General features: G+C 37.4%; 1 protein-coding gene across 1 annotated transcript in view; it reads left to right on the top strand.

Moving 5' to 3' along the window:
• EMC3 (ER membrane protein complex subunit 3) overlaps nucleotides 1–12,218 on the top strand; it is an 88,481-nt gene extending 76,263 nt beyond the window's left edge. The window contains exon 4 of the mRNA XM_067139067.2: nucleotides 11,838–12,218. Coding sequence (XP_066995168.1) covers nucleotides 11,838–12,043 — 206 coding nt within the window. The 3' untranslated portion in view covers nucleotides 12,044–12,218. The remainder of the gene's footprint in view (nucleotides 1–11,837) is intronic.
• Nucleotides 12,219–13,884: the final 1,666 nt, after the last annotated feature.

Raw genomic sequence — 13,884 nt, 5'->3', positions numbered from 1 at the left:
ACCAGATACCGGCACCGTGGACATTTTAATTCTCCGTTGTTCCCACGAAAGTAATTCTCACATTCAAACAAATTTACTGTATTTTCTTTTGTTTCCGCACCGAAACCGCTCACTTTGCTTGTAATGTATCTTAATCTTTGGTGGCGTATCAAAAATGACGAAGGTAGAGGAGGAGTGAAGGGGACTCGCCTTTGTTAAGCCGCCAGTAAGTAAGGGTCAACAATATCACTCGGCGAAACTATGTGTTCTGTTTCAGCACCAAAACCCGATCGCTCTACTTCCGCCTTCGCCGACAAAGAGGAAACTTCGTAAATAAAGTACTTTCTTTTTAAAAAGCACGTGCTTATTACAATTACGCACAACTCAGTTATATTTCACTGACACTTAATACGTATAACAGCGAATTACGTATAAACGGATTACGTATAAATAAGGTTTAATTAACACGCTTTTAAATTATATTTTGCCGGGACCTAAAGGAAATTACATACAAATACGAATTACGTAGAACAGAGTTACGTATAAAGCAGGTTCAACTGTATATAACTATAATAAGAGCCAGGTTTCTGAGCTGTCCATTTAAAACATTTTTTAAAAAATTGTGATTTTTGTAGTCATTAAATTGAAAGTGCCTAAGTTCTGTAGATGATAATGTAGAGCCCTTCCTCTTTTCGCTATAGTACCGGTATGGTAAAACATATAAGTTTTCTGGATACCAGCCCAAAGTCAACCTTCTTAATCTATAATGAAAACACGTAACTGTTCGTGAACTATTTATAAACTGATATACATATATTGAAAAAACTGTATGTAGGTATGTACTTACAGTAATGAAATTGTTCAGCTGCATTACTACTGTTCATCTTATGGGCTATACAGTCACTGAATGATGTACTGTGATGTCTGTCCAAACCAGTGTGGCTTGACATGAAACAGATTGACAGGGAAGAGAGAGGTGGTGGTGTATTGACATAATGACTTAAACTTGTGTGGGTTAGTCAAGGTTTCTCCAGAAGAAGATCCAGAAAAGTGTTTTAGACTGCAACAAAAGTTGAACTGTTGGCAGTTTTAGTATAAACAATTTTTAGTGTGAACATATTTTTTCATAAATTATGTTTTAGATTTAACACGTTCACTGCGTATTAGCAGAGCGTGACATACCTGCCAACCTGAGCAATATATTTGTGTGGGACTCTTTAAAAGTTGTAATTATCAAAGTTCTGTACGTTGGTAGGACGTGTTCTATTGAACTCATGGACTTATCCCACTCACGCGACTGGTGCGTGACCCGCACGGTGGTTGAAGTCGAGAAGTAATACTGGTCACCAGACAGATCACGTGCCACACGCGTTGGTAGATTACTGTGCATTATTTACTGCGGATAGCAAACAAATGCGTAAATATATTCATATTTACACTTCTATGTTACAGAATTTGACAAACAAAAATGAAACACTTTGGCTAATAGAAGTGATCAATATAACAACAATAATGAAACCCTATAGCTAACACAAGCGATAAATCAATGTAACAACATTCAGTCTTTCTTTAGTGAGCAGTGGTAACTACAAAAATGGCAATAATGTAAAACTATAAATGAAGAGAACGACTGTCTAGAAGTCGAACTTGTCCCATGATCATTACTTATAACCATGATATTCCCTAAAACAAGGCATTAGGCAGAAATCTGGAAAGCCCGGGCAAGCTGAACAGCCAAAAATGGAGTCCTTCCCGATTTTGTACTTTTTGCTGCAAAAGTCTGCATCGTTTTCTCTGCGTCTGGTTGTTCAGCGCTTTAGACAAGTACTCTTACAAGCGAATTGCATGGCATTGTTCACTTTCTGCTGTTTCTGGTAGCAAGTTCGAAACTATCTCCAAGTGAAAGTCATGGAGATCAAATTTCTGTTCTTTGCTGTACATGTTGTACAGGAAATGCACATTATTCAACATCATATGAAATATATGTATCCCCAGTTTCTTGTACCAACGAATTGTTTTATGGGTCTGTGGATAATAGGCCAACATCTGATCCTGCCTATCAATGCCCTTCATATGTTTGTTATACTCCACAACCATTTTGGGCTTAATTTTCTTCTGTTATGCTTGTTTGTGTTCTCAACCAAATCACCTTCATATTCGCTGGAGATCACGAGAACATCCGTTTTATCTTTCCGCTTACTAACACATACCCCTTCCTGTGTGTAACGGTTGATCACTTTACCCCTCTTCAACCGTTTGGCTACAACTTCTGGTGGGTTTCCCATCCTATTTGCTTGCAGAGTTCCAGTACAGTAGGTCTGCTTTTGGAGAAGCTCTTCTGTCAGGAAGGCTAACAGAGTTGTAAAAATTATCCTTTTCCTTCCAGCCCTGTCAGCAACTTGTTCACCACTTTCGCAGCATGCCCCTGACCACTAACCTCAGGATCGTTACTGCCAGCGTATGTATGAATTTCGTGGATAAGGCAATTCGGCTGAGCCAAAATATACAACTTCATACCATATTTATGGCGTTTGCCTTGAATATATTGTTTCCATCGCAACTGACCTCTCCACAACACCATACTCTCGTCTATGGAGAGCTTGCGGGTTGGGTGACACAATTCCTTCATTTTATTATTGAAATAATCCATCATTGAGTGAATTTTGTAAATTGGTTCACCCGAGTTTTACTCTCTCTTTCGAAATTTAAACATCTCAAAAGCAGTAAAAACCTATCTCTTGACATGAATTTTGAAAACGACAAGTTAAATAAGTTTTCATTTCATCAGCAGTGGTGTCCTTCCAATCACTGATATTCGACCTTTTCCCCGTGCTTTCAAACAGAACTTACTTTGAATAGTCGTTACATTCTTCAGCAAGAAATTCAAAAAATTGGGGGGTGAAAAAAAGTTCAAAATAGCTAAAGGGAGTCGACTGCGGTGGGATAACTTTGGGTCCTCTGTTGCCCGAAAACTGAATTTTTGGTATTGCAGAGGGTAGAGTAGGAAGCCACTTACTTGCACTAGTAGCTGCCGATACCTGTAGCGATAGCGGAGATTCTTTGCCTGGAGCAGTGAGTTGATTGTCTTCATGTGAAGGAACATCAGCACTACCTTCAAGATTCTCACTGGTTTCATTCTCATCCAAACTTTCCGACTTGATTTCTGAGTCGAAAAATTCCATCTCATCATCCGACTCGTCTCCGATATCGTCAAGCAACGTCACAATATCTCTATCATTACAGAACTGCCGAGGCGGTATTCCTTCTGTTGAAGCGTGCCTCTTATTGGGTAGGTCTCGTGATGTTGAAGGAACCACATTGTCTGTCATCTTAAAAAAGTATAAATAAAATGATAACATAAGCATCACGACGCAGTCAAAAATGATTACTGCACGTTCTTTCAAGTTAGTTATAAATATGATGCAGGAATAAATGACAATTAGAAGTTCTTTCGTGTTACACACGTATATGCTGCAAAAATAAATGACAATTACAAGTTCAGTTCTTTTACTGAACATACTGCAGGAGTGGAATTTATTTATTTCAAAAGTGAAATCACTTGTAATTCTCTTGAAGTAATAATAAACAGCAAATGCAGCATCTTACCTCCCATTGAAGTGGTCTTGCTGCTCAAAGATCCCATAAATGAGTGATGATGTATGACAACAACTCTGGAGAAGAAATACGCGCTACGGATGAATCTGCTAGTAGACTGGATTTACACGATGTGTGGGATGACAGTCAGAGCCTTTCTTACCATGCGGGAAACCTGTGATTCACATTTCCTAGCAACCGTCCCATGATGCGCTAGGCGTGTGCTCTGCATGTGCTTATAAAGCAGCGCCCAGCGCGTGATCCGCACAGAACATGTTAAGTCTGCCTTAGGGATTTTGAAATTTTAATGATTGCTGAAGAAGACTACGTACCAGTTCTCGAAACGTATGATACCAGTGTGCATTAAATAAGTAAACTTACACATTTGTATGTAATTGTATTGACAAGGTGGACCTTACTACAGCTCTGTTTCACAGTTTTTTTTAGGAATGTTACTAGTCAAAACAGATCAAACTGAACAGGTTGTGTGGTTGTGATATTATGGTATGTAAATGAGTAATTTTGTGATTTCACAGTTTAAATATGCCGTTCATTCCTAGAACTAATATATCACATTATTATTAGTTCAAATTATTATTTATTGTACAATCTTCCCGCAACAGCTTCAGGTTGTCCAAGGACAAAGAGTACCTAAATAACAACAATAGGTACAGGTGAACGGATTAGCCGTACATTAGATAGCATGAAGGTACGTAAGAATAAGCAAAAGATAACTAAGTGAGGCACATCAAACATTCATCTGAGGTCCGTAAGCATGATTTTTGAAGATCGTGATGGAATTCTTGATGGTAGTAATGGTGATGTTATAGATGGTAACTCTATTCAACCCAGAGGTATTGCAAAAGTTGACCAAAAAAATTGTTACGATTCCTCAGGCACTTAACATCAAGCCGATTACTCAGATGGATGAGAGCTTGTACTCTTCCTTATAGTAGTCCATTTCTTATAAAATTCCTCTATTTCACACATCAACCTCTTCTGGCTGGTTTCTGTTGGTCTCAAATCTAATTGTTGGATCAATGATGAAGCCTTCAGAACAGGAAGGCTCAAAAGCAGTAATGTCAATGGATTGGTTGTTTCCACCATTGCAGAGACCGTGTACTTCTTCATACACATTATAACCTTGTCCGACACAGACCGTTGCCCTGAGATCTGCCAGGTACAGTACACACAGCAGAGACATTGGCATTCATTTTTATTGCCTCAATGCCATTCACTGCAAGACAAACCTTTATGTTTATGAATCCATTTATTTGCGGGGGTATGCTGTTTAAATGAGATCTTTCTTGCTCCAGTTGTCAAAAGCTCTTCTCAGTTTGAGTCAGACTTCCCTTGTATCTACAAAACCATGCCTTTTGTCTCAAAGAGATTTACTTTCTGCTGTATTCAATGCAGCGAGGCACATCCTGATTTCTTGAACAGAAATTTCTTGTTGAGTGTAAAAAGACATTAATGAAAAAGTGCAAAATTTTGCATTCATTAATATGTTGCAGATATACAGGGTGTCCCAGGAGGAATGGTCAATATTCAGGGATATGACAGGAATGATCGTTTAAAGCAAAAAACTCATGTGGACATATGCCCTATTCCGAATGGTTTCCGAGATGAACACATTTAATTTTCATTTGTTTTTGGGCTAGTGGCATGCACATATGTTTCTTACCCACACAAGTTCTTTGACGTTTTATTCCAGCCCAACCTGCCTCGTTGTTTTCAACCTCTTTGCTCGGGATGTCTTTCTGCCATTAAACTAGGCCGTTGAACGCGCCGTTGTCCATGGTGTACTGTGAGTGAAGTAGAGCGAGGGATTGAGAGTGTATCAGAGAGAAACATCGGTTAAGCGTGTTTGTACACGCGCTGGCTGAAATGCCACACATCTACACTAACGAAGAATATGCATATATGGTGTATGTTTACGGCTTCTGCGATGGTAGTGCTCCTACTGCTGTCGAGGAATAGCGTCGGCACTTTCCAGACCATCATAATTCCTGATTGTAGAGTGTTTACCAGAGTTTTCAGAGGCGTGAAACAGGTATTCTTCCAAGTTCCCATTTTTCTTCTGAACGTGTAGTTCAACAAGCTGTGAAGGAACAACAACACATTGTTGAGAAGGTGCAGCGTAATCCGACTACCACCACACAGCGACTTTCTGCGCGTATCAATGTCCCGCGAACACGTGTTTCGTGAACATTACATGCGGAAAACTTGTACCCATTTCAAAATGTCAAAGAGGTTGGGTGGGTAAGACACGTGTGTGCCACTAGCCCAAAAACAAATGTACATTAAATGTGTTCTATCTCAGGAATCATTCGGAATAGGGCATATGTCCATATAAAGTTTTTCCTTCAAGTGGTCATTCTTGTCATATCCCTGAATATTGACCATTCGTGCTGGGACACCCTTTTTTTTTTCCATGATGCACAGAAAAACCCAGACCTTTAAATGTCATTTCAGCGTATATCATATCCAGAGTTGGGAAGTAATTGAGTAAAAGTGATCTAATTACTTGTAACGATTACAGTCTTAGTCATTTTTACTCGTAATTATTACTTTCTACAAAATGTAATTTACTTCTTGAAATAAAATTGTAATCATTACATTCTAGTCATTGATATACATCACACGGAAACAGAAATGAGAAAAAATGAATTAAAATTATGATGAAGATAACTTTTTCAGTTCTGCTACAGCGGAACAAGTAGCTTTACCAATTCTGGATGAGGTATTTTCTTACCTCTCCAGTACTTCCAAAGACATTACAATGATGTTCTTAAAATTAAACACAGGCATTCATTCAAGTGCCCCTTTAATAAATACAAAGATGTACATATTCCCCGCCCTTAAGACGTTGAGGATTAGCGATAAGAATTTTAAGAACCAATTATTTATTTGCGAAGTAAATGGAAAATCGCCGGTCTGAGTAGCTTGGATGGTAGAGCGCTGACCTTCTGAGCCCTGCATGGCAGGTTCGATCATGGCTCAGTCTCGTGGTATTTGAAGGTTCTCAAATACGCCAGTCTCGTGTCAGTAATTTATTGGCACGTTGAAGAACTCCTGCGGGACAAAATTCCGGCACCTCAGTATCTCCAAAAACTGTAAAAGTAGTTAATTGATAAATGGAAAATTATTTAAAACTCTAAAAGACATTAACTAAAATAAAAATGATGGCAAAAGATAATTTTGGAAATTCCAAGGTATCATGTTTAGTCTCACCCAGCCATGATAGCCACTTCATGCCTCTGTGCTAAAAAACCCACATAAAATGAAGTAATATGTTCCTTTTTCTTGCAAACTTTTGTATTATTCCAGCCTCAGGTGGAAAAAAAAAGTCAGTGATTTCCTTAGAATTAACATTCTGTAAAGTAATTTTAATTGTAATTTTACTGATTATGTTAAAAAAAAAGTAACTTGTAAACGTAATCGAGCCCAGTTTCGTATTTCTTGTACTCTACCCATCACTGGAACATCTATGGGAAATTGCAGAATTTCCTTTAATGCTCCCTTAACCATAATATCTGTCATTTATAAATTTGACTGGAATATTTTGTGGTGGTACTGTCTGAAATTAATAATAAATAGTGGGCAGATTGAAGTGCTCATGATTACAAATTTTTGATTGGAAACTAAAGCGGTGAAATCTAGGGTGGATTTTAGCCTATTAAAGACCTCAACGGACTGGAAAGTAATTTCATTTGAGAAATGTATACCAAATTAATTGATTCTCCCTTCTTCAGACATGGCATCTGTTTTTTGATCTGCCATGATTAGGATTGGTGACCATGTTTGATACATATTCCTTTACATTTTCCAATATTGATGTTCAGTGTTAAGTCCAATCATTGTTATTAAATGGATCACACATGCATGTCAGAAACCTATTACAAACAAATAGGCCTACCTCTTAAAATTCACAGTCTCCATACTGTCAAAACGAATATTCACAGCTGGGCTTTCTGGCACAGAGAAACTCTCCAGTTGTTAACTATACTTATAGATCCTCTTTTTTTTTTTCAGCTAGTCTGGATGTTCTGTCTTTATCATATGAGCCTTCCTCTTTGTACAGTTATCAGTTAGTCAAAAGGGTAGGAGTTTTTTTTGTTGTAGTCCCAGATAGCATAGTACTCCGTACACAGTGTGTCTTTCTGTTTGTTCGTAAGGCTGCTGTGTTGGCATACTGACTCGGATGTTTGGCAACAGGACACCAATTCACCCTACTCTTTTTTTAACACTTCCTTGTGCGATCCACTTACTTATTGCTCCTTTTTATTTCTACAAATTTTTAATTAATTTTCCACCCGTCCTTGGGGCTTTTGTGATCTTTTTTCTTTTTTTACCTGTAGCAACTTCATTTTGCTTGACATCAACACGATTCACCGCTCCACTCATTACGGACTCCATGCTCACTCTCAGACTGGCTGGGATGTGCAGTTCTTCCCCTGGGGTAGCATGCGCCAAGCAGTTGTGCAAAGCAAAACGCTGAAGATTATGACCGAACGACACATTCCACCTCAAAATATAGGTTTCTTAGCTCATTAGATAGCAGCACAGAAGTTTTCTTACAAAACGAAAACAGATCGCCAATTGGCATCTGTCATTCTTCTACTGAGGTACCTATTTGCCCAATGAACTACACAGGTTAGAAATATTCTGTACTTTAAAATTGGGTGATTAGGTTTTTTAAATTTGACCGGCTTTACCCTAGACATGGGGTAATCCCGATCATTCATGTACAGTATTATGCCTGAATAACAGTAATGTTTTTTAAATTTTTTATCTGATCTGTAATTATGGTTATTCTGACATTCCTCTTTGGGGACTATTAATAAAATTTGGCCTTTCTCATTTTCCTTCGTTCTTGTTTTTATACCTTCTTTGAGAGAGAAAAGTTTTATTTTATTCAACATGACATAGCTTACATTTTTCCACTCATTTAGGGTAGTAAAATAATATAACTTACTAACTAAAATGACAACAAACAAACATAACTAAACACATTTCAAGAAAACAGAAAATATAATTTTAAGACTTGAAAAGACCTTTTTAAGAAAATCGAAGAACTTGCTTCACTCAATCTGCACTGGTGTTGTGCTAGTCCACTTAGAATTCATTAACTCCTCCCCCCACCCTCCAGAAAAGAAAGGAATTTACCATATCTGATGTCACTCCCTTTCAATTTTGGAACAATTTGAACTTTTTTAATACACTGAAAGTCAAGAATGGTGGGGTAGAAAACCTAATTGTCCTTAGAATTAGGTTTCCTCCTCATAAATTTCACATCACATCTCCCCCATTGAATTTCCACTCAACTTTTCCAACATAATACCTGGACTGTTTTGTTTTGGGGAATTTCACAAGGACAAAATCGTTAACATTTATTGGCTCCTATGTGTGCTGTGGAAATCTTGAAAATTCACAATCATGTTATAGTCATTATTATCATCAGCATTGCAGTTGTCTTTGTTTGGTTCATCAGTAACCATTCTGGTCTATTTCGGGTCATTTTTGTTTTTCTGTTTTCTTGTATTTTCATTCTGCTGAAGATTATCAACCTCAGCATATATTCCTGAATTATTTAATTCTCCTTCCTGGTTGAACAGTGTTGTCTTCTGTACATTCCGTACAGCCAACCTTTCAAATACATTGCAGTATTCTTTGTGGGGCTTATGTTAGCCAGAAAGAGAAGGCTGTTTTAAGACCAAGCACAGTTAACTACTCTCATTGATTTTGCTGCGTGGGAGGCTGATTACCTCTGATTGAGTAGGGGTATTTCAGTCACCTTGACAAAGAATATTGCAATGCATTCGAAACGTCAGCAAATTGTACGGAATGTACAGAAAACAACAACACGGTTCAACCTGGAATAACAACTAAATAACTCAACAGACTGGGGAAGCTTTACGTCTAACATTTCTTCCTGAAGGCATCTCGAGACATTTTCCCGTTCCTTTCCAATCAACAGTTCATGTTCTAGTCCAAGCAGCCTGTGTTGGTGAATATTTGCCTCAATTTCTGGAATCTGGCTCAGAACTTTATTAGGATTTAGGGGCTCGATCCCAGCATTCCTGAAACCATTGATGCATTTACAAACAATTAGAGGCTACCTTTTTTAAAGGCTGCCTTCAGGAGATTTGGAAAATTGGGCTTGGATAAAACTCCATGATTAGCCCTTTTCCACTCATCCAACACACTCCTACAAGTAGTCTTTAAAGTATGGGAAAATGTCATATCCAGTATAAGCGAGTTGAATTAGGTAGCAATAAAGTGAACTGAATGTTGTACTGTCTGCACAGTTAGATGACATTCAGAGAGAGATGGTTAAACAAATTATCCCCTATCATTACTTTCACTCCTTCCAGTTTCTTCATATAGGAGAGCAAAATATGAAAGAACCATCCTTGAAAATCACAAGATCACACAATCTGCTTAAATTTATTTTATAGCCAGCACCCATTATTCCTCCTATCCAGATGGGATATAAATGTTCGAACTTGAACACTGTGTCTGGTGACAGTACTGTTCTGCCGTCTCGCTCCATGGCTAAATGGTTAGCATGCTGGCCTTTGGTCACAGGGGCCCCAGGTCCAATTCCCGGCAGGGTCGGGAATTTTAACCATCATTACCTGCACCTGGCGAGCCGAACATGTCCTCAGACACTCCCGGCACTAGGAGCTATACGTCATTTCATTACTGTTCCGCCAGCTGCTTATGCAGCCATGACACTAATACTGGTTTTAATACTGGTTTTTGATGTGTGCATTTTTCTTTCGGCGTGCTTCATGCCACATTATACGATCACTTCCACCTGTCCCACCTGTCCAGGGGTCTTGGTAAAATTACTTTTGTTGTAGTTAATGATGTTGCTCATTGGCACTTTGTCGATATGGTGTCGCATGTCACTCCCTGCTCACATTTTTTCCCATTCTCATAGACAGTTCCTTGTGCCAGTTTAGAACATTGTGCAACCACGCAGGACCAGGGCGATTCAACTTTTCACGAGAAGTTCAAATACTCCTGAACTAAGTTCCAAACATTTCTGTTTCTTATAGGGAACCACCAAGTAGCACACTGCAACAAACTCATCACAAGCTGATTTTCTTCTGAGGATAATAATGTAGGTTGCCTTCGAATGCTAAATTTGTATCGCCTCTACAGTGTGTCATCTGGTGTAGTGTATGGCACAGCATATTTCTGGAAGGCTGCCTTGTTCATTTTCATGTACAGACTTTACAAAATCATCTTTTTATTCTACATTACTTTACACAGGAGACCATCTTATAACCCAAACCCAGGAATTCAACTTTCAACAACAAAATATGAAAAAAAAGGTCTCCCTGTGTAAAAATTTTTTAATTTTACTACCCATCAATTTCAAATTTATCAACCCATCAGTGGAACTTGTTCTTCTATAAATAGTAGCTGGAAAATTAAGACTGTACGACAATTCATTGTTTTATTAATAACCTATCTGTATTGGCAGTCTTAAGACTTCATCATAGTTTCATCAATGATTAAGCATTTCAAGTGGAATTTTAATTGCGTGTTGCCACATTGTTGTTTAATGATACACAAAGACAAAACATTGAATAGCCAAGAGGGACGAAATATATTCCTTTAACTTTATTTTAAAGAATAAACATTTTAAGATTGTAAAGGTGAAACTTTATCTTGATAAAACCATAAAACTGCATTTAACAGGTATATAGGATTATATCGCTTCTTTCCTTGGGACCGAATCTCTTCTTGCGCATGGTATGATCGGTTGTACCCTACAAAATTTAAATAATTACATTTTCACTCATCTCTTGCAAAAAAGCTTGCTTTGAGATATTAATTACTTTGTGGTATCATGATGAGATTCCTACTTACGTGTTGAGATGAAGATAAATTGCTGAAGCACACTCCTTAATAGCACACAAAATATTTCTTTCTTGACCTCAGTGTTTCAAGTGGAATTGTTATCCCAATAATGTTTCGTTTAGCTTACATATGAAAAAGTAGAGAAGCTTATTATCCCAGAATTGTTGGCCCAGGAGTGTGCGCTATAAATGAAAGGTCTCCCATATATTTGAGTTAGATCGTAAAGTGGGAAATTTAAAATTGTGTTCTGTTTTACTCCAATCTATGGTATATGAAATATGTTGCTTTATTCAATAAGGCCAAGCAAGGTATTCCTTACATATCTTGGAAGCACAAAAAATATTTGAAAATATCACAGTATTCACAACAAATCTTATTTGTTTCAGCTGCTGATCAGGCACGTCACTTGCAAGATCAGATGTCAGGAGCTGCAATGGCAATGCCACCTGATCCAAAAGCAGCTTTCAAGGCTGAATGGGAAGCTTTGGAGATCTGTGAACATCATTGGGCTCTTGCCAATGTAGAAAATGAAATAATGGGACACTCAGGACCCACGGCAGACAGCATGTACCATCAGAACAAAATGGACTAAAATAATCATTTTTTGTAGTTATGGTGGAAGATAAAGCAAGGTAAAAGAGTCACAGAATGTATAATGAATTCTGCAAATGTAGAATATTTATTTAAGATAAATTGTTATGTGAATGAGAATTATCTTATATTTTTAAACATGTCTATTAAATTCTGTATTATTTTCCTCACGCTAATATGATGTGATTATCTTACATCCCTTTCGATTTGACCACCCCACTTATGACCTTTAAAAAATCTAAGAATGATATTGGCTGGGCATAATATTCAGTAGATATTTTTGAACTTCCATATTTCATGATGTGCAAGATATGCCCATCAGATTCAACGTATATGGTTCATGTAGATATCAGTGAAAATATCTAAATCTAAGGTGAAATTGAATATCTTGTACATCTTGTCGAAGGTAAGTGATGCACCAAATTGTCGCAAGTAATAGAACTCGGGGAGGGGATCACAATGCTGCAAGTTTCAGGTCTGTAGCTTGCACCGTTACGCTAAAATATAACAGTGAAATTGGTGATGTAAAATACAAGACGATGGCCTGCCAGAATAAATGCTTATTGACCGAGCAAATGGCTGCATGATTTGGGTCATGTTGCTGTCAGCTTGCATTCAGGAGATAGTGGGTTCGAATCTCACTGTCGACAGCCCTTAAGATAGTTTTGTATGGTTTCCCATTTTCACACCAGGCAGATGCTGGGGGTTGTGCCTGAAATTCAGAGAAGAAATGCCCAGGGAACTTTCTTGGGTTCGGAGGACTCTCAACACAATAACCATATCTTCACGTGAGTGTGAAAGGGGATTTTCTCAGATGAACTTGATTGTGACTCCAGAAAGATCATCTTTGTCAGTGAAAACCATTACCTAATTACTGTTTATAAGAATTGTTGGACCTCCTTTGATGGTATTTGTTCCAACGAAGTATGTCAAAACTTGGTTGTTATAAGGTCGTCATTCAGCCATGGATACAAAAAGCAAGACCAGAAAACGAACTGAGGAGGATGATGACATGTCAAAAATTTGGAAATATTTTTGAATTCAGTGTAAGTAGGTTTCTATGAAAATTACATGCTTTCTTAGATGTTCTGTAAATCCCATGTCATCTTCCTTAATTTCCTTCCTGTGATTTCGAGCACCTCTTTTTCCAGAGAAAAGGCCCGGCATCAAACCATATCGGGTACCTGGTTAAAATTGATCTAAAATCTACTAAAAAATTGAATACATTAAAAACTTCCAAACCATATGAGGTACCTGGTTTAAATTCATCTAAAATCTACAAAATTGAATACATTAAAAAACTTCACTTAAAAAAGCCGTCATGATATGAGTAACTCGATTTAGGTACAAGTGAAAATTTAAAATATTGATGGCCTTGAGCCGTGGTCAATGTTGAATATGAATGAAAGTTTAAAAATATTGTTACAAAATGATGAAAGTGAGTATGAACAATACAAATGATTATATACAAAATAATAAGGTAATGCATTCCAACACTGTACCATTTTTTGTAATATTGGACCTTGGCATGTGTACTTGATATAGTTTTATTCAAAAGTAGCGAATAAGTTCTAATTTTTTAGTTTGTAACTAGCCCAGAAAGACGTTATATTTATGTCGTAGTTCTACTTGAACACCTATGTTGAACAATTTATTAGAGAACTACTTAATGAGGCTGTTGAAATATCATTGGACTATCTTCTTCCATTGAGCAATATTCTGTGTTGGTATCAAGTACACATGCTAAAGTCCAATATTACAAAATATTGCACATGTTGGAATGCATTTCCTTATTATTTTGTATATAATCATTTTTATTGTTCTATACTCACTTTCATAATT

This window comes from Anabrus simplex, chromosome 2, assembly GCF_040414725.1.
Source record: "Anabrus simplex isolate iqAnaSimp1 chromosome 2, ASM4041472v1, whole genome shotgun sequence".
Lineage (NCBI taxonomy): Eukaryota > Metazoa > Arthropoda > Insecta > Orthoptera > Tettigoniidae > Anabrus > Anabrus simplex.
The sequence above is the reverse complement of the archived record's forward strand: the minus strand, read 5'-3'. Positions and strand labels throughout refer to the sequence as shown.